This window comes from Equus quagga, chromosome 10 (assembly GCF_021613505.1).
Source record: "Equus quagga isolate Etosha38 chromosome 10, UCLA_HA_Equagga_1.0, whole genome shotgun sequence".
NCBI classification, from domain to species: Eukaryota; Metazoa; Chordata; class Mammalia; order Perissodactyla; family Equidae; genus Equus; species Equus quagga.
In genome coordinates, this window is record NC_060276.1 from 107,679,225 (window position 1) to 107,699,663 (window position 20,439).

The 20,439-nt window shown below is 43.4% G+C and overlaps 1 protein-coding gene across 2 annotated transcripts in view; it reads left to right on the plus strand.

Annotated features, from left to right (window-relative positions):
• SH3KBP1 (SH3 domain containing kinase binding protein 1) overlaps positions 1-20,439 on the plus strand; it is a 313,922-nt gene that overhangs the window by 76,076 nt on the left and 217,407 nt on the right. Inside the window, exon 1 of one of the 2 annotated variants that reach the window (XM_046673658.1) lies at positions 3,035-3,113. The exons of the other annotated variant lie outside the window; for it this stretch is intronic. Within the exon in view, the coding sequence (XP_046529614.1) occupies positions 3,063-3,113 (51 nt within the window). The 5' untranslated portion in view covers positions 3,035-3,062. Of the gene's footprint in view, positions 1-3,034; positions 3,114-20,439 lie in introns of those variants that run through there. 2 annotated transcript variants of the gene reach the window in all.

Below are 20,439 nucleotides of genomic sequence, written 5' to 3' on the forward strand. Positions count from 1 at the left end.
CTGTGTTGTAAAAAAGCACCAGTTCCATGGTGGAGTTTCGAAGGCCACTCCCTTCATAGTATGGCTTTTTTTTTTTTTTTTTGATAACTGAGACTCTCCAGCAACTGGCTTTTTAACATTTCGTAAATTTTACTATTAATCTTTTCATCTGAGATCATGTAGGAAGATAAGACACCAGGTGGAGACAATCTTCATAGCATTCCTCAGTCTATCGTGTCCCTTTAAAAAAGTGCCGCCTTTCTTCAAAGCCAAGTGTTTCTCATTCTTGTTGCATGTCTGAGGGTTAAAAAAATAAAAGAAACCCTATAAGCAGAAAAAAAGATGGACGTTCCCTCTCCTCGTTTTTTGAAGCTTATACAGTGAGAGAGACGTTGTGCATTGTCACCGTTACCTTCTGCCTCAGGGAGGGTGGAGCTGAGAAGCAGAAGTGCTCAGTGTGGCCTGGGAGAAGGGATTTCTTACAGGGTTCCATGGACTCGTCTGGGTGCCTGTGTCCCTGGCTGAGCCTGAAGTCACTGTAGGAAAATGGGTGTGGGTGAGAGCCAGGACACTTGGAAGCTACCTCTGGCACTCCACCCCCCATCCTCGATGACACAAGTGACTTGCAGGAGAAGCTGGTGTCCTTCCTGAAAGAGAAAGGTCAGACCAGTTCACTGGGCATCCACTGATCGTCTACCATGTCTGGAGTGCTGATCTGGGCCCTGGGGTATAGCCTGGTGGGAGAGACAGACCCAGAAACACACTTTTCCAACCCATTGTGGTGCACACCTAGGGAGCCCAAAGGGAGGGGGCCTAAGAGTCTGGGGCAGGATCGGAAGGAATAGATCAGGTGAAGAGGATGGCAAGAGCGACCAGAAGAGGGTGAAGTGGGAGCAGAGGCCTGGAAGGGGAAACAGTTTGATAAGTATCTGGAAGTAAGCCTAGCCGCTGAGTAAAATGGGAAGTGGGGCAGTGAGGCCTGGAGGTTACAGGGACCTCGCGTGTCGTTGTAAGGAACCTGGACTCTAGAGGTACTCGGGAAGCCCTGAAGGAAGGATTTTAAGCAAGGGCTTGCTGCTGGAGGAAAACTTCCTTCAACCTATGATTTCTCCTGAATGAGCATCCGTTTCCATGTAGCGTTTTAACAGCTTTATTGAGATCTAATTTGCATGCTATAAGATGCTCCCATTTGAAGTGTCCCATTCACTGTTTTTTTTTTGTATATTTACAGAGTTATGTAACCATCAATCTAATTTTTGAACATGTCCATCACCCCCAAAAGAAACCTTGTACCCAAGCGCAGGCACTCCCCATTTCCACACCCAGCCCTAGACAACCACTCATCTTTGTAATTTCTCCCTTTTATTTAACATTAAGGGAAGTGTTTTCTGAGTGTATTATTTACTTTAAGGAGTCTCTTTGCCAAATTACAAACTCTTGCTCTTGGCTCCCCAGCTACTGCTTAGCCCATTCCTGTCAGCAATGCTTTGGATTGCACGGAATAGAAAGCTGTCTGGGACTGGCTTAGACACGAATGTTTGTTATCTCACATAATTGGGAAGCTAGAGGTAGAGTGGACTCCTAGAGCAGGGTGCTCAGCTGCTCAATGTGCCATCAGAGACCTATGTTCTTGCTGTCTCTCCTCCCTAGCAATATTCTGACAGTAGCTTTACCCAAGGACCGGTGTCTTTGTGATTGTCAAGCGGTTGTAGGATGGCATCCATTGGCAGTGGGGCCCTCTGCTCCTTTGTTCACAGGTGGTATGTAGGAGGAATCCCTTCCTGCAGTCTGATTGGGTGAGCTTAGTTCCCATTGCCCACCCTGAACCAGTGATTGGCTTAGAATTAACTAGGCTGCCTCTGGTGCTGAGAATGGGCCCTCTGACGGAGGGGATGGGTGGGCACCTGTGACCAATAGTGGGCTGTGCTGGGGAAGGAGAGAAGCAGGTAGGGAGCCAGCTCTGCTGGGTAGGCTTGTGAGTAATAGTATATATTTTTGAAGCTGACCTTGGCTTTCTGTCTCTGTGAAAAGCGTCATCAATTCAGACCTCACCAATTCAGGAGTTCGTCATAATTTGGTTAGGGTGTGCACTGAAGTTTACCTTTGGACGATGTAATAGTGTGGGCAAGAGTGGGAATGGTGATAATATTGATTTATGTGGGAAAGAAATGATTTAAGTCTCATTAGAAAAACCTGTTTGCTTTAGGATAGAAATGTTTAAATATATGACTAGTAGTAAATAATAGAAAATCATTCTTCTCTAGTTACTATTAGACCCTTGGAATCTCTCCTTGGGGAAAAAAAATCCTATTGAATATGTCGGTATTCAAGTTACTATATGAGCTTGAAATTAACAAAAATTGACTTTCTTTCAAGTGTCATTCACACTTCACTAAGCCAAATAGACATTCTGCCAGTTATTTGGACTTTATTAAATTTTGTTTTATATGTAGTAAAAAATCAAGGTAGGCCTCTGCTTTGCAAGGTAATTTTATTTGATTAGGAGCTGTATTTTCGAGTCTGTTTTGGAGTGAAGTTTGTCCTCATGTAAGTAATGAGCGTTTGCTGGTGCAGATCTTAAATGGTGAGAACGGATGTCGAAGAAAGCAAACAGCATATGCCCTTTGTTTCCCGTGCATGTCCCCTCCTGGAGGCTGGGTGGAGTGTTTCAGCTGTCTCGAATAATCTCCATTTTGCTGTTACTGCAGACTTTGTGGTTCTCCAACTCTCTTCTCGCTGATGTTAGTTACAACTTCTTCCTAATTAGGTGGCTCTTCTTCCTCTTTCTCCTCCTGGGTCATAAAGGTTCCACATTCTTAAGTGCCAGAGATTGGATTTATTTTGAAAAATGTGTTTCACTTGATTTGTGACAGAAAGAAGTGCAGGGAATTAAAAAAAAAAAAACCACCCAGTGTGAATGTGTAGTGGGAGGGGCGGGCGGGTTGGGTATGGGACAGGATGCTTAGAATAATTCTGCTGCCAAGTGAATCAGAGAGACTTGCAGTTCTCGGCAAGCACGGAACACACTCCTGCCCAGAGTTCAGACACAGTCAGCCCGAAATCACCATTTCATACTCCACAGAATGGAGCTTTCCGCAGCCAAAGCCCCGAGTGCTGCGGATGCGGCTGAGACTGTAAGTAGGCCATACGTCTGTTTTGATTGTTATTGTGTCTGCATCTTTTGTAGCCTGTTGTTGTCCGTAGGCCGGGAGGGAGGCATGATGGAGAATTTGGTCCTGGCTCAGTCCTTCCAAGATGGTGAGCAGCACTGTTTTCCACCTGGACCTGGCTCTCAGTTTTCTTGTTTGTGGCAGAAGGGGATTTCTTTCCTCAAGCCCTCCTCTGTGATAGAAGTGGCTTTTGGCTGAGCTCCTTTTGTAGCGGCATCTGTAAAGATTTTGAACAGCCCTGTCATCTGGTGTGATGGCTGTCTCCTTCTCCTGACTGCTATCGAGGAGTTTTTTCCAGGGGACACAGGCCGCAGACGGCCCCATTCAGTCAAGCCCCCCGCAGGTGGCCCTTTTGTCAGTGAAGTGTCCCTATCCAGGATTGGAAGCAGCTAACATTTCTGAGGCAGCTAGCAGATTTGGGAGTCGGATGAAGCCAGGTGTGGAATCCAGCTTTCCTGTGGTGGGAAGGAATAAAGAGGGAGGAGATAAAAATGAGGTAAGAGGTGGGACAGGAACTCAGCTTGGGGTCTGTTTAGAGCACTGTCCTGTTGCTAGATGCCAGCTGAGGTGGCAGTGGAAGCTCAAATTCTTACTCAGCTAAGTGTAGCCTTGGGCTACTACCAGAAATCTCTCCTTGTCTTACTTCTCTCATCTGAAAATCACGATTATTGCACCTCACGGCATTGCTGGATTGTTTCGGGTAACGAATGTGGAGGCACCTGGCACTTGGTAGGTGCTCACTAAATGATGCGTTTTTGCCCTCCTTACTCCTTCTCCTTCCTTAGCGGGATATTGTACCATCAATGCAGGCAGTGCGCTGGGCTCTGTGAAATGCCACCCAAGTTGCTGTCCCCAGCTTGCTTCAGGGCAACCTTTGTGGCCACCGAATTCTCTTGGTTGGTGTCATAGGTTTGATCTTGAGGTTGGCCAGTTGGCCTTGCTCAAGTTCGCAGCCCCAGGTTGTCCTTTTAGTCATGGCCAGGGGAGCCCCCAGAACAAGGAGGTCCCAGGGACAAGGCATGAGTGGGTCCTGCTATGTCTCACAGATCCGTTTGAGATAAAGGTCATGGAGACTGGGGACCCACGTCAGGAGGCTGTGTTATGAGTCCTAGGGGGAGACTGATAATTCAGAAGAGTTCCATTTCCGGTTCAGCTTTGAGTTTCCAAGTTATGAATACCTATATTCAGCCAGCACAAGGGAGAAGGAAAAGAACAAATAAACAGAGAAAACTGCTCAGCAATAATCTGATTTCTGATTCAGAAGTAGGCATGGGCACTGTCATGGTGACTTTCTATCGAATTGTTTCAGTGAACCTGTTCATGGATTTAGACAGCTGCCATGCACATCCATCAATTCCTAATTGCTTTTCCACCGCTGTGTGTGTGTTTGTTTAGGGGACTTTCTAGAGCCTGTCTTGTTAATTAGCTTTACTATGTGCTTAGTATGTGCTAACTGTGAGCTAATTGCTAATACTAGTGCTGCCTCGTCAGTCACAAGATCTCCCACCCCTTTCGGCCATTGAATTCCTTGTATTTCGTCTCATATTTAGGCTAAAAGCTGGCAAGACTCCTCAATAACTGTATCCGTGAGCTCTAACACAGCGCTAATTTTTATGAATGATTTTGGAGACATTGTATGATCTGTACACTTGCTTTTGTATGCGAAGATTGAAGAGTACCTTTTATCTTAACCAACATCAAAATCGTGTATCACGATGTGCCAACCTTCAGTAGCTCTCTGTTGCTCTTCATTGAAATCCACTTTCTTTCTCATGGCCGCTGCACCTTGTATGGTCTGGCGGGTGCCTAGCTTTCCAGCCTTATCGTGGTCGCCTTCCCACTTGGTCACTACCTTCTGCCACACCAGCGCCTCAGCCACCCTGGCTCCCTCCAAGTCCTTTTTTGCTTGTGGCCCAGGCGTTGGCGGTGTCCCATGCTGGGAGCGCCCTTTCTTTGGTTCCTGCTTGGCTCGCTTGCTCCACTTTCAACGGTTACTCTGAGAAGCCCTGGGCCGTCTTATCTAAAGGGACTTCCTCCATCTTAAGTTTCCTTTCTTCCTTCCCATCACATCACCATATCTAGTTCTTGCAGAGCACTGAGATCACAGCCTGTAAGTCCCTGTCGCCTCATTGATTTACTTGGCACTTGCTGCCTCCCCCACTAGAATTCCAGCCCCAGTGCAGGCAGAAGCCTTGTCTGTCTTATTCCATTGGATCCCCAGCCCCTAACCCAGTTCTAGACACGTAGTAGCTGCTCAACAAATATTTGTTGAGTGAATAAAGGCTTTGGATGATTAATATAGTGGTTGACTTTTAAGTAGTTTGTGACTGCAAGCTGATGAAGACAGTTCCATCTTTTCTGTGCTGAGCCCTCCCCACCTGCCCCATCGGCCTCCATCAGTGCTCTGGCACTTTAGGAGCACTCCAGACCCCAGGGCCCTGTTCCCCTCTCCTGGCAAGCCCATGACTGGTATCTGGAGTAACCTTCTAACTGTTTTAAGCATCTTTTTTGTTCTCAAAATGAAAACCACCTGTCTTCGAAGTGATTTGCTTAAAACAAATGGTTATTTCTTTACCAAGGCCTTTCTCCCCTTCTGCCTTTCCCCACCTCCTGCCAAGAATAATGGGAAAACTTTCTTATCTTGGAAAGTGGTTTTACCTCTGGTCAGAGTCCAAAGCTGGATGATTTATCACTTTACACAAGTGAGCGGGGCAGTATCCCTGCCCCGCTGCTCTCAAATGTTAGTGGTTTGTTCCCCTGAGGGGCTCCGAGGGGTCACGTGATGGGCCCTCAGCCTTGCACTGCCCCTCTTTGTATATTTCCTTTAAACATCCTTCTTACAGGTAAAGAACCCAGTCCAGGGCACCACATAAATGGCGGCAGGCATGGGGGACAGTGTCTAAGCAATGCTCTGTGGTGGGCTGTTTGCCAGCTCATTGACATGTTACACCAACTCCAGGGAGCAGATAATATTACCCCCATTTTAGAAATGGTGGAGTGGAGGCTCACAGAGGTTAGGTAAGTTGTAACCAGCCAGCATCAGAACCTAGGTCTGTCTGTCTTCCAAATCCGGGTATTATTTGTTGTGGTACTCAGTGTTTTTTAGGCCTTTTTGGACCATGTCCTGCAGTTAAAAAAAAAAAAAAAAAAAACTTCGGGGGCTGGGGCCGGCCTGGTGGGATAGTGGTTAAGTTCCCATGCTCCGCTTGGGCAGCCCAGGGTTTGCAGGTTCAGATCCCAGGCGCGGACTTACGCACCACTCATCAAGCCATGCTGTGGTGGCATCCCATATACAAAATAGAGGAAGATTGGCACAGATGTTAGCTCAGGGACAGTCTTCCTCAGGCAAAAAGAGGAAGATTGGCAACAGATGTTATCCCAGGGCCAATCTTTGTCACCACACACAAAAAATCTGGCAACTTAGTACACATGTTACATATATGTCCACATACACGTAACTGCAGTGAGTTTCCTAAAACAATAGTTGCCTTCACTGTGTGATGCACTCTTGTATTCTCCATTCCATTTTAAAATGCTGGTCAGCATTTGGCAGGATTCCTTTCCTTTTTAAGGCTGAATAATATTCTGTTGTATAGATATGCCACAGTTTCTTTATCCATTCATCTATCGATGGACACTTCAGTTGTTTCCACATTTTGGTTGTCGGGGGCTGGGGGGTAAAGAAAATGGGGAGTTGTTGTTCAATGGGTATAAAGTATCAGGGATGCAAGATGAATTCGTTCTGGAGATCTGCTGTGCACCATAGTGCCTGTAGTTAACAAGACTGTGTTGTGCACTTCAAAATTTGTTACGAAGGTATATCTCGTGTTAAATCTTCTTACCACAATAAAAAAAATGCTGGTGAGGCCTTTCTAAATTGATTGTGTGGCCCACTAATTGGTAGCAACCTGTAGTTTGAAAACAGTTTGAAAAACATTAGTGTAGATGATGTGTAAAATATGCTTATTTTCCATAGAGGTTTCCATGAGGTAAGCTACTTTAAAAAATGTTTATGGAGGGGCTGGCCCCGTGGCCGAGTGGTTAAGTTCGCGCGCTCCGCTGCAGGCGGCCCAGTGTTTCGTTGGTTCGAATCCTGGGCGCGGACATGGCACTGCTCGTCAGACCACGCTGAGGCAGCATCCCACATGCCACAACTAGAGGAACCCACAACGAAGAATATACAACTATGTACTGGGGAGCTTTGGGGAGAAAAAGGAAAAATAAAATCTTTAAAAAAAATGTTTATGGAAGTATAATGTACATATATGAAATGCACATAAGAATACAGCTTGTTGAATTTTCACAAACTGAACACGTCTGTGTAACCAGCACGAGAGCAAGACACAGGCAGTTGATTTAAGCTTCTTTGAATCCAGACAGGCACAGAGTACAGCAGAGCGGATATGCCCTCGATTTGTTCTGAACACTGCACATCCAGCTTACTCAAGAGCATCTCTCTTTTCAGAGGGTCGTATTTGGCATTTCCAGTGATGGGGCCTGACTGGTATTTTAGATCTGACAGCTGCTGACGGAGTGGAACGAGGCTTCTGTAAGGGCCGTCAGAAATGGGCACAAAGGGAGGCTGACTGGCGATGCGTCTGGTGTATGTGAATGAGGAGAAGGAGGGCAGGGCAAGATCCCACATTTGGGTGCGGACATGTGCGGGTGTGAGGGTTTATGGTGATAGTAATGGAGACCCATTTTGCTGGAATGGTCGGGGAGGGGGGCGAGGAGGGAAGGGACCGTGTGATTCGAGGCCCAAGCCCCTACAAGTCAATGAACTTTTGTGTAAAATAAGGAACATCCACCTCTCACAGTGAGTATTGATTTTTAGAGAAAATTGTTTTAGCATACTGAATCAAACTGCTTGTTTCTTGGCAGAAGACATAAATGAAAGCGAGCTAGAGGAACTTTGCTTTCATAACGTGTGGGTTCTGTAAGGCTGCCTTGCTGGACAAACCGAAAACAAATTGTTGTAATAGGATGTGCGTAGAAATGAAAGGGAGCAAATACTTTAACGTGCTTTTAAACATTACGTGTTGTTACAAAGTTTTATTAATTAATGCCCTTTGTGAGACCCATTGGTAGCTGACTTCTAGTCAAACTGCAATAGCTTCCTTGAATCGGGGACTTTGGGATAATAATAAATCCTTTTGTCTTTGTTGATTAGATAAGCTCTTACTCATTGTTCGTTTTGTGAAGGAGACTTTGAACTCTTACACACTTGGTATGTGTTTCCTGGAGTCCTTGACCTATAGTGCTCACTGTGGGTTTGTGTTTAATTCTGTACGTGTAACAGAAGTCCTGGGACTGTAACAAACACCCTGTGGAACAAGAGGCGGCGCCCCGCTGGGGCCAGGGGGTAGGGGTATCTGAATTACTGCTCCTTTCTTGGCGCCCACTGTTGTGCCAGGGTGCTAAGTACTTGCTGAATGAACGGAAGGAGAAAGGAAAAAAATCCTAGGATTTTATTAATAGTGTACTGTGTGCTTTGCCTCTTTTATCTGATTTAGTCATCACAACAAGCCTGTGAGGTGGGTACTGTTAATATCCTTATCTTTAGAGTGACCTCATGTCCTTGTTGGCCAGGGGGCAGTTCTGGTATATGCTGTTGTCCTAGCATTGACGTTGATAGCGCCCCCTTTCACTCTCAAATATTCTGGTTCAGAAGGTAAACTATTTCACTCTGGAATTTTCTGATTTGGATAGACAGAAAGGAAACTGAGGCACAGAGAAGGCTTATCACTCCCTACCGTCACCCAGCTAGTAAGAGCTAGTGCTGGGATTCTCTCCCGAGTCTGACTTCAGGTCTTGTTACTTGATCACTAAGTTCTGCTGCCTCACAACTTAGACCAGGGAATAGGTAGTAATAAAAAGCATTCTTTAGGTTTTTTGGTCTCCATATTTAGTAAAAATCACTGCTGTGATGTGTGACTCAGGGCAGTAGGAGTGTGTGAGGTGAAGACCCGTTGAAACCCTAAATGTGCTTTTATTGGTAAACCTGGACAGTGAGCATCCTAGAGTGATAATACCATTCACACGTGCATGGTGCTGTACAGTTTACAAAAGCCCTCCTCCTGCATTATTGGGTTGAAACTCCTTGTACCCCTGTGAGGCGAGCAGCGGTATTTCCATTTTACAAAGGAGGGTGAGAGATCCGCAGGATGATGTGGTCACCTGCCTGAGGTTGCACAGCCAGAAAAGGAGTTGATCCACGATTCAACTCAGACATTCTGCCTCCATCATCAGTGCATTTTCTGCTATACCAGAGGTGCCTCTCAGCCAGATGTTCTTATACAGCTGTTTGAAGGTGCTGTTGTTGGAGGATTAGGAAGTCATCTGAAGACTCGTTACCCTAACACAGGATTTCTCGACCGGGTGCTGTTGACATTTTGGGCCATTTAAGTCTATTGTGGGGGGCTGTCCTGTGCACTGCAGTATGTTTAGCAGCATCCCTGACCTCTCTACCCACTAGATGCCGGTAGCATACACCTCCCTCCCTCTCCCAGTTGTGACAACGAAAAATGTCTCCAGACAGTGTCAAATGTCCCCTGGGACAAAATTGCCCCTGGTTAGGAACCACTGGCCTAAATATAATAGCAGCTTTTAAAAGAGGGAAAAAGACAGCCTTGAAAATGTTCGACCTGTCATTTTTCCCTCTCTCTAGTTTCTAAGGCATCAGAAAAACTATCAAAAGACCCACAAAGGGGCAAGAAAGGGAACAAGCAACATGTTTCGCTTTGAATCCGCTTCCAGGGAAGAACTTTGGGTCTCCCCAGGAAGGATAAGATAGCCAGCAGTTTTTTAAGTTAAAAAATCACATAAATAAAAATGTTTTTTGTAGAGAAGTTAGAATAGAGATCAACTGAAATATACACATATGAAATCTTCTGTAGTCTTACTGCCCAGAGATAACCATGGTTCATGTTATGCTTTATCTCCTTCTAAACTTTTTCCCACACACGTGTTTAAATTTGTATATTATTTTCCAAATAGGGCTGTGCCACAAATGCTGTTATAATCAGCTTTTTTTTTTTTAGCTTAAATGTGCCCCAAGTATCTTTCCATATCTATGACATGGAGCTACAAAGTTTTTAATGACTGCATAGTATTTCATTGTATGGCTACAGTATAATTTATTCATTCCGTCTCCTATTGTGCACATTTCTTTTGTTTCTAATTATGTGTTTGCCACTACACCCAAAACTGTGATGAAGATCCATGTGTGTGCACCTAAGCCCTTCACAACTTTTTTTTTCTTATGGAAATTTTAGCATTTGTTGAACAAAATATCTAGTTCGTAATGTGCTGGATTGTATTTTGATCACATTTGATTACATACTTATTACACACCTTTGCCCCTTAAAATCATGAAAATGTGGTGATAAAAATTTGATTATACACGAGGCTTGTAGAATGGAGTGTGGAAAGTTCTTTGGTTTTCTGATTAAATGATGACTTATAAGAAACAATTTAGGTTTCGTGCCTTGTTCATGGAAACCACCGTTGACTGTATCGGGCTGTGTCCTGAGCAGGAATTACGGCCTAGTGAGGATCATGAAATCCTTTAAGATTCTGTTCACTGCTGAGAGAAATTTGGGACTATGTTCTCATGAATTCTCATTGCTCGTGGCTTTTTCTTATATGTGTTTAAAATGATAAACTCATAGTAAAAACATTCAAATGGTGCAGAAGAGCTTAAATAAGTTCCCTACTTTACTCCTCTCTTTTTTTTCTATTCTCCATTTTCTATGCATATAAAAACATTAAAAATATAGAAAAAAATTTTAAAACCCACAAACTGGACAACGATATGCAAGGTGTGCTCCAACTAGCTTTTTTCAGTTAATGCATCTTTCTATGTCAACACCTTATTCTGTTTGATTGGACCTATTTGTGGTGGTTTCAAGCTTTTTCTTTTTCTCCTGCAATGAAGCTCCCTGTTTTATGTGAGTCTGTCTGTAGGATAAGTGCCTGGCAGTGGAGTTGTTGGTTAAGAGTCTGTGTCCTTCAAATTTTCATAGATATTGCTAAATTGCCCTTTCAGCAACAGTATATAGCTTAACTTGTTTCCATCAGGTGTTTTTTTTCCCTTCTGGCATAAACTATGGATTAATAAACCAGGAACACAGAGGTTGAACCTCATCTATGGGAAGGACCAATTGGTTAGGAGGCAACCATAGTCTCTCTAGTGACCTCGTAGGGATTAGTTTTCACCCTTGGGGGTGCTCAGGGGGATGTGTTTTTACTAGTTTTCTCCTGAGATTGGCCTGAAACTGGCTTTTACTTTTTTTTTTTTTTTTGCTGAGGAAGATTCACCCTGAACTAACATCTGCTGCCAATCTTCCTCTTTTTTTTTTTTTTGCTTGTGGGAGATTATCCCTGAGCTAACATCTGTGCAAATCTTCCTCTATTTTGTATGTGGGTCGCCACCACAGCATGGCTAATGAGTGGTGTGGGTCTGCACCTGGGATCTGAACCCGTGAACCTGGCCTGCTGAAGCAGAGAGCACTGAACTCAACCACTATGCCACAGGGCTGGCCCCTGGCTTTTACCTTTTTTAACCATGGAGTAAGAAGTACATGTGTAAAGTTGGGAGACAATACCCAGATAAGCAACTTTCTGGTCATATTTGATGATGTGTCTCAATTAGAATTGAGGTGATTAGAAATGGACCCTTATTACTAAAGAGGTTGCAATTTACTTCTCACTGGGTCTCTGAAATGGAAGAGTGTGTCATTTGGCGTTTGGTACAATGTATCAAATGTAACACATAAATATATAACATGATGAATGTAAATGTAACGTGGTATAATCATTGCATAATCATTTTTCACCCCTCTTATCTCTTCCATAAGGTCTTTTCTGATGTTTCTCTATTCCCTATTTTCTCCCACTCTATGTTCATATATTTTTGCACTGTCCTTATAAAAAATGATAATTATGATTAGTACTGCAGTTTGGACCTTTTATTATCACTTATTTTTAACCAGCTCTGTCTCCCTAATGAAATTTGAACCAACACTTGTTTCTAGTCCTCATCATCCTAACATGGTGTTTGGCACATACATATTTTGACTGGCTGCTCACTTTAGAATTCTCCTAATTTAATGCGCTCGCTGTGTTTGGTAAAGGAGGACCGTCCCTAGACACCCCCCTTGTTGGCCCCCAGAATGGTACTCGTTAAGGTCTTTGTTTCCTCACTCTTCAGAGCGCTGCTTTCCTGCCCAGGGAAGGGCACAGCAAGGCGCTGTCTTTTATTGATCTGGGGCTTGAAGCCGTGGAGGATGGCAAATGTTTGAAGACGGTTCCACGAACCCCAGTGGGTGCAGCAGCTGCAACAGCCCTGGGTACCAGTGTGAAGGGCCTGTGTTGTCTGCAAAGTCAGGGGCTTGCTATTGGGCACTCCCAGTGTTTACTTGCTGTAGTCTTGGCCAGAAGTTTTAGAGTTGGCCGGAAGTGAGCCATCCTGAGGCTGAGTACAGATAGGAAAGCAGGTCTCAGGGAACTGACTTCTCATATGTCAGTGAACCTGAAATTGGCGCAACTCTTGGGGTTCACCCCCTTTTCCACTGCTTTGGCTAGTGCTGGGAGGTGGCCCAGGAACTTGGGGCCCCTGCCATGGAAGGTGAAAGCTAGTCTGTTTCGATTTGGCCTCTGGCTGGGCTCCTTGCGGGGAGTGAAGGGGCTCCCCTCTGCCTTCTCCCCAGTCCTCTGAGGGCTTATGCCTGGGGCCCTGCTGACACGACTCTTTCAAGAGCTTCCTGAGGAATGACCTGGAACCTCAGCAGAGAGTCTTAAGAAAGAAACCAAATAACTTTCATTTATTTTTTCTTATTGTTTAAGTAATACATTTTCTTGTATAGAAAATAAAGAGGAGTTTTTAGATGCAGGCAGCGTGATCCAAGGAAGATGACCTTTGGAGCCAAATGGTTCTGGGATGGAATGTGAGCTCTGTGACTTTTTCCTTAAGGGGCTGTTATGGGCTGAATTGTGTACCCCCAAAGTTCACTTGTTGAAACCCTAACACCCAGTACCTCAGAGCGTGACTGTATTTGGAGATAGGGCCTTTAAAGAGGTAATGAAGTTAAAACCAGGCCATTAGGCTGGGCCTGAATCCAGTCGGACTGGTGTCCTAAGAAGAGATTAGGACACAGACACCAGGGATGTGCGTGCACAGAGCAAAGACTGTGTGAGGACGCAGGGAGAAGGCGGCCACCTGCAAGCCAAGGAGAGAGGGCTCAGATGAAACCAGACCTGCTGACACCGTGACCTTGGACTTCTAGTCTCCAGAACTGTGAGGAAAGAAATTTCTGTCGTTTAAGCCCCCAGTCTGTGGTATTTATTATGGTGGCCCTGGCAAACAAATATGGGTGCTTCCAGCAAGTCAGGTCCTCCGATTTTGCATCCCCCAGCCCTAAAGAGAGGCCGACGACACTTACCTTGCAGAGGCGATGTGAGGGACAGATGTAATACCTGGCTTACAGTAAGTACTCACAAATGTGCTGGTGACAATGCTAATTTAATAGTATAATGATAGAACGCACCGTCCCCTCCCCCACCCAGGTTTTCTGGCCTCAGGTTGATGTGAGGGTTGTTTGGGTTTTGTTTTTTTTTTCACTTTTAAGTTGTTTTCAAACAGTGTTACAAAAAACTCCTGGGATCAGAGGAGGAAGGTACTTCATGGGTTTAGCAAGCAATGAAGTATTTTCTTCTGAGTAATCCTTTTCATCTTTTTAATCTCTTAACATACTGGGGTTTTAGGTACAGTTTTATTTAGGACAAGGATTCTGCTGCTAAAATTGATTGAAAGCAACTGTTGGTGTGGCGTAGATACTTACTATACCTAATATCCACTGTATTCGTTTGCTAAGGATGCGGTAACAAAGTACCCCCAACTCGGGGGCTTAAACAGCAGAAAGTTATTGTCTCACAGTTCTGGAGGCTGGAGGTCCAAGATCATGGTGTGGGCAGGGTAGGTGCCTTCTGAGGGCTGGAAGGGGAATCTGTTCCAGGCCTCTTGCCTAGCTTCTGGGGGTTCTCTGGCTATCTTTGGCTCGCAGACGCCTCACCTTGATCTCTGCCTTCATCTTCACATGATGTTCTCTCTGTGTGCACGTCTCTGTGTCCAAATTTCCCCTTTTTATAAAGACATCAGTCCTACTGGACGTCATCTTAACTTGATCATCTGCAAAGACCCTCTTTCCAGATAAGGACACATTCACAGGTACTGGGGATTAGGATGTCAGCATCTTTTGGAGGGGGATACAATTCAAGCCATAACACCAATTATACTGGAACCCAGTTTGCCCCGTGTGTACCTCTGCCTGTGGCTGGCAGCTTCCTGGGAGAAGTCCCCCCGCCTGGTCTGCCCCTCTCCCACTCGTCATGCAGGTTTCATCTCAGAAGTCACCTCCTCAAAGAGGCCTTTCATGGCCACTCTCAATAAAGATGGATTGAATGAATGAAATAGATTGCAGAGTAAAATTAAAATGTGACTGAGAATTATGCCGATATTTTGCCCTTAAAAGTGTGAGAAAGCGTCTCTCTACCCCACATAAGTGTTACTTGTAGCTTTCTTGTATATGTTGGCTGTGTCACCACTCCAGATGCTATTGAAATATCATTTTGTGCCTGTGAATTGAGATGTCGGGCACCTTCCGAATGTCGTGATGTTTCCCATTCTGTGTGCAGAGCATGCCAAGAGGACTCAATTTGTTGGATTTGGATTTTTTTTTTCGGTGAGGAAGATTTGCCCTGATCTAACATCCATTGCCAATCTTCCTCTTTTTTCTTTTTTTTTTTTTGCTTGAGGAAGATTAGCCCTGAGCTAACATCTGTGCCAATCTTCCTCTATTTTTGTATGTGGGATGCCTCCACAGCATGGCTGATGAGTGTAGTACGTCTGTGCCCAGGATCCAAACCCACCAGCCTGGGCCGCCGAAGCAGAGCATGTGGAACTTTAACCACTTAGCCATGGGGCCAGCCCCAGAACTGGATTTTTTTTGTAGTGAATCACAGGTTGGATTATGATTTTACAACAACTCACAGAGCAAAACTGGCTAGAAGCCTTCTCTGAAGGACATCTCAGGTCTAGAAAACCTGTGGGTTAGGAGTAAGGGAGGGATTTGCTGATTTCAGTTCATCAGTTAGTGTTTGGTGAGCATGTTCTATTTGCTAAAACTGTGCAGGTGCCATGCAGATACAGAGGTCGTCTAGGCAATAGTTAGGGCCTCCAGCACCTTACAATTCACATGAAACAGTTGAAAAATATACAACAATACGTGCAAAGTTGTATGAGTGTGTATAGTATAGCAATTAAGAAGAGAGGAGTGCTCACTGTGGGCCAGAGGGTCCTGAAGAGTTTTGTGGAGAAGCTTAGCTTAGCTGAGGTTGTACCTCAAGAGATCCAAGAAGAGGAGGGGAAACAGCAGTCCAAGATAATAGTAACATAATATTGTTATGCTTTGTAATAGTCCCACTGTATGTTGAGCTACCTTGTTTCAATAAAATTTTGTTCACAACAGAGGTATGATGTGGTTTATAATAGGAAAATATTGGAAACAACCAAAATGCTCTTCAACTTGGGAAGAATAAACTATAGTACATACATACAATGGAATGGATGTTTCTGTTTTTTACAGCCAGCAAAATGAATAATGTTTTTTACTGATGGAAAGACCTCCCAAATATATTAAGTGAGAACAGCAAGGTGCACGACAGTGTGAATGATACATTAACATATGATATTTGCTCAAAGAAACTGAAAGATGCCCAAGAAACTAAGTACAGCCAGGAGTGGTAGTGATAATGACCTGGGAGTGGTAAATTGGGGTAACGGGAGCTGGATTGTATGTATGTGTGTTTATTTATTTTAGAGATTTAAATGATGTATCCTGTTCAAAAAGCTAAAAAGAAAGATGGGTATGGCGATGACAGTCTTTGCTCATATTGTTGGTACTCTTAAATCGATTTAAGTGTCTCAGGTGCTTTGCCTTGCTAGGACATAATGAATGAAGATAACTAGCTGCACTAGACATCTAAGGGATATGCTCTAACATTTACTCAGAGAATAAAATTCTCTTGACTAGCTTTTTACTTTTACTGGTTATCACTAGAAATGTTTCAAACATATATTAAAATAGAGGGAATAGTATAATGAACCCACTTGTACCCATCATTCAATTTCAGCAATTTTGAACTGCTGGCCAATCTTCTTTCATTGATTTTCTCTCTTCCTTACTCTCCCCCTCCACCTCTGACTTTGATTCTCTTGAGGGCAATGCCTTTCTGATTGTATTATATAAAATTATTACTCTCACCTCCTGAGTCCCACCATAGCCCCAGGCATGCAGAGCAAATTGGATGCTTGAGGTGGAAAAGTCTTTCTTTAACCAAATTTGACTCATCTCGTTAGGTGCATTTTACTGTATTTTTTTTAAAACATGTTAAATTGTGGTAAAATACACATAACGTAAAATTTACCATCTTAACCATGTTTAAGAGTGCAGTTCAGTAGTGTTCAGAGTAGTTACATTATTGTGCAACTTAGCTCCAGAACCTTTCATCTTAGAAAACTGAAACTCTATACACCTTAAAGAACGTCTACCCATTCTTCTCTCCCCTCAGCCCCTGGCAACCACCCTTCTACTTTCTGTCTCTATGAATCTGACTACTCTAGGTGCCTCATATAAGTGGAATCAAACAGTGTTTGTCCTTTTGTAGCTGGCTTGTTTCACTTAGCATAATGTCCTCGGGGTTCATCCATGTTGTAGCATGTGTCAGGATTTGTCTCCTTTTGAAGGCTCAATAATATTCCATTCTATGGATATACCACATTTTGTTTATCTGTTCATCCGTCAGTGGACTCTAGGATTGACTTTACTTTTTGCTCCCTCTTAGAATACAGGGTTTTGTGGCTCATAATAATTTCATACCATAGCACATCAGAATGTGGCAGCACATCGTGATCCTCCAGTTAAGAGAAGAATTCTGAGTGGTTTGAGAATTTTTGTGCCAAATACTTTGTCCTGCAAAGACCAGAAAACCTTCCTTTCTGCCTTGTGACTGAGAGCAACTTTTCCTCTCAAAGTTCTTATGTTGAATTTTGCCTCTCACTAGACTAGATTATGAACTTACAGAGAGTGAGACGGGGTGGGGAGGTGTCTTCCTTTGCCCAGAATCTGGCACTCTGCCTTGGTGCTGGCTGAGTGCTCAGGAAATATTTATTGCAGAATGAACCGTACTTTGGGCAAGGCACATAACCATATATGTGTAGTTAGGGAGTTGAACCGGATGAATTATAAGGCTCCTTTTTGTTCTCACACTGTTTGGGTTCATTATTAAATCTGATGATGAAAACTTCAGATTCTGGAAGACTGGAGAGTGAGGGATGAATTTTAGAGAGATTTTTGGATAAAGATGTTTTCAGTGCCCTTCACATAATATCCCAGAGGGGGTTACCTACAAGTAGAACCATCCCAGGATATAGTATTTCTTAAAATAACATTTCAGATTTGAGATTTCCTCTTTGTGCGGTGGTAATGTTCTTTGATTAACAAAAAGCCACCAGCCAAAAAGTCATGTGAAGTCCAGCTTAGTTGTGTACCACATTTCCTAGATATACATGGATAGAAACAAACCTCCTCTTGACATCATCTTCTTTACAAAGACTCTCATAGGAAGTCTTAGTGATGATCTTACCATGAGAAGAAGTCAAGAAAATAAGCAGCTGAGGAAAATGAACATTCCAGAATTAGAGATCAAAAAAGCTGGTAAGAAAGGATGGAGGGAGATGTGATTTGAATATTGAATCTTGTTGATTTTCTGAACTTTGTGCTGGTTTCTGCATTTTTGTTCTAAGCCTGTTTCCAAAAGTCTCTTGTTAGCAACCAGATGGTCGTCAAATAATTGATATATGTTCATTTTAAGCCCATTTGGGGAAGAGTGGCCTGGATTTTCCAGTAGAAAGATTTAGTAATTCTGTTGGTCTTTGAATGCCAAAAGAGTTTTTTTTGGAAATTGAGTTCTCTAATGTCTTGGAAGTAACCCCTGGAAAATTGGAACCAATGAATTGATTGCATGATGTACTTGGAATTGAAAGGCTATGGATACAGTTTATTTCAGTTACAAGTGTCCAGCCTTAGAAGTGGTTAAATTTGTAAAATTAGATGAAAATTCTTTTTAGTGTTTAGACTTTTCTCCCCTATTTGTTTTCTGAGACTCAAGCTAGTGAGTACTTAAAATACACTCATCTGATTTTATTCCCCATTTTCAGAGAGTCATTCAAAATTCTAGGGTCTGCTAGTCTTTCATCTTACTGAATGCTTTTCAAAGAAAGAAAATTATTTTTTAAAAAGTGGAGTTTGTAATGAGACAAAGGGTCATGAGTTGCCTCCAGGGCAGACGAGCCTCAGTAGTCTGTTTTTGATTGTTGGAAGCTGCTGGTAACCAGCACACTGTGCTGCTGAAAACGATTTAAAAAGTAGTCAAGATCTGTCTGAAACAGCCTATTGTAGCAGTGAAGATCCCTCCACACTGTGGCTGTCAAGTGGCGACAAGATAATGGCAAAGAGCAGCCATGCTGTAGAGAGGCCTTCACAGATGCCCTTTTAATCAGTTGATATTCCTGTGAATGTCACTAGGTGTTTCCAGAAAGAGCCCATCATGAAAACCATGACCTGGGCCCTCTGTTTATGTGGGGGGGCGGTGTGTAGAAGGCCTTCCTTTCCTCTCCTCCCTCCTGCCGCCACAGTGGGCCTGTCTCCTGCTGTTTTGGGTAGTGACCTGGGATCTGGGTGGAACTCACAGCCAGGCCCACAGGGGAAGGACTCTGGCTGGAACCAGCTCCAGATGCCTCATTGGTGGGTAGATTAATTTCCTGTGTCTGCCACAACAATTTATCACAAACTGGGTGGCTAAAAACAACAGAAATTTATTCTTTCAAGGTCTTGAGGTCAGAAGTCCAAAATCAAAGCGTTGGTAGGGCTGCATTCTCTCCAACGGCTCTGGGGAAGCATCTATTCCTTGGCTCTTCCAGCTTTTGGGGGCTCTTGACCTTCTTTGGCTTCCTTGGCTTGTGGCCACATCCCTCCAATCTCTGCCTCCATCTTCACATCATCTTTTCCTATGTCTGTCTGCTCCTCTGTGTGTCTCTTATGAGGATACTTGCCACTGGATTTAGGGCCCACTCGGAGGATCCAGAATGATCTTGTCATCTCAAGATCCTTAACTTAATTACATCTGCAAAGATCTCTTTTCCAAATGAGGTCACATTCACAGGTTCTGGGAATGAGGATATAGACATATCTTTTTGGGGGGGTCACCATTCAACCCACTACAGTGTGAACACCTGGCCAGGACGGGGCCTCTGCAGGAACCATGCCGTGGGCCTTGAGGAGGAAGCAGAGGGCAAGAAACTCTTCTTTGGTAACTCTTTAAAGCAGCCAGTGTTTTATTTATTTAGTTAATTATTATTATTATTATTATTATTATTATTATCATTGTGGTAAATTATATATAACATAAAATTTACCATTTTAAGCATTTTAAGTGTACAGTTTTGTGGCATTAAGTACATTCACATTGTTGTGCAATAGTCACCACCATCCATCTCCAGAACATTTGCATTTTCCCAAACTAAAACTCTGTACCCATTAACCACTAACACCCCACTCCCCCCCACTCAAATTATTATTTGTTTTGAATTCTTTCACTTTCTCTTTTATTTTTAGAAATGCCCTGTGATCATTTTTAAAATCTGTCTGGTCATTTTAAAAACAGTTGTTAAAAAACAACTTTATTGAGGCATATTTTACTTGTCATATAATTGACTCATTTGAAGTACACATTTTAATGATATTTAATAAATGTACACAGTTGTGCAACCGTCACCACAAAATGCTTTAGAATTTTTTCATCACCCCAATAAGATCCTTCGTGTCCATTTACAGTTAGTTCTCATCCCACCCCCGGCCGCACTGCCTACTGTGTTTCTGTATAGATCTGCCTTTTCCTGATGCTTCATGTAAAGCTTTATTTAAAACTTAAAAATACATTTTTTTTTCTGATTGTAAAATCTGGAGAAATACAATGCCATCACCTGGGAGCTCCGTAGAAAGATAGAATCTCAGGCCCCACCCTAGACCTGTTGAATCAGAATCTGCAGTTTAACAAGACCTCCAGGGGATTCCTGTGTATATTAAACTCGCAGGAGCACTAATACATTGTATTTACTATATTGATCCTTTGTCTCCTTAATATATATTAGGAGTGTTTCCCAAAAATCATT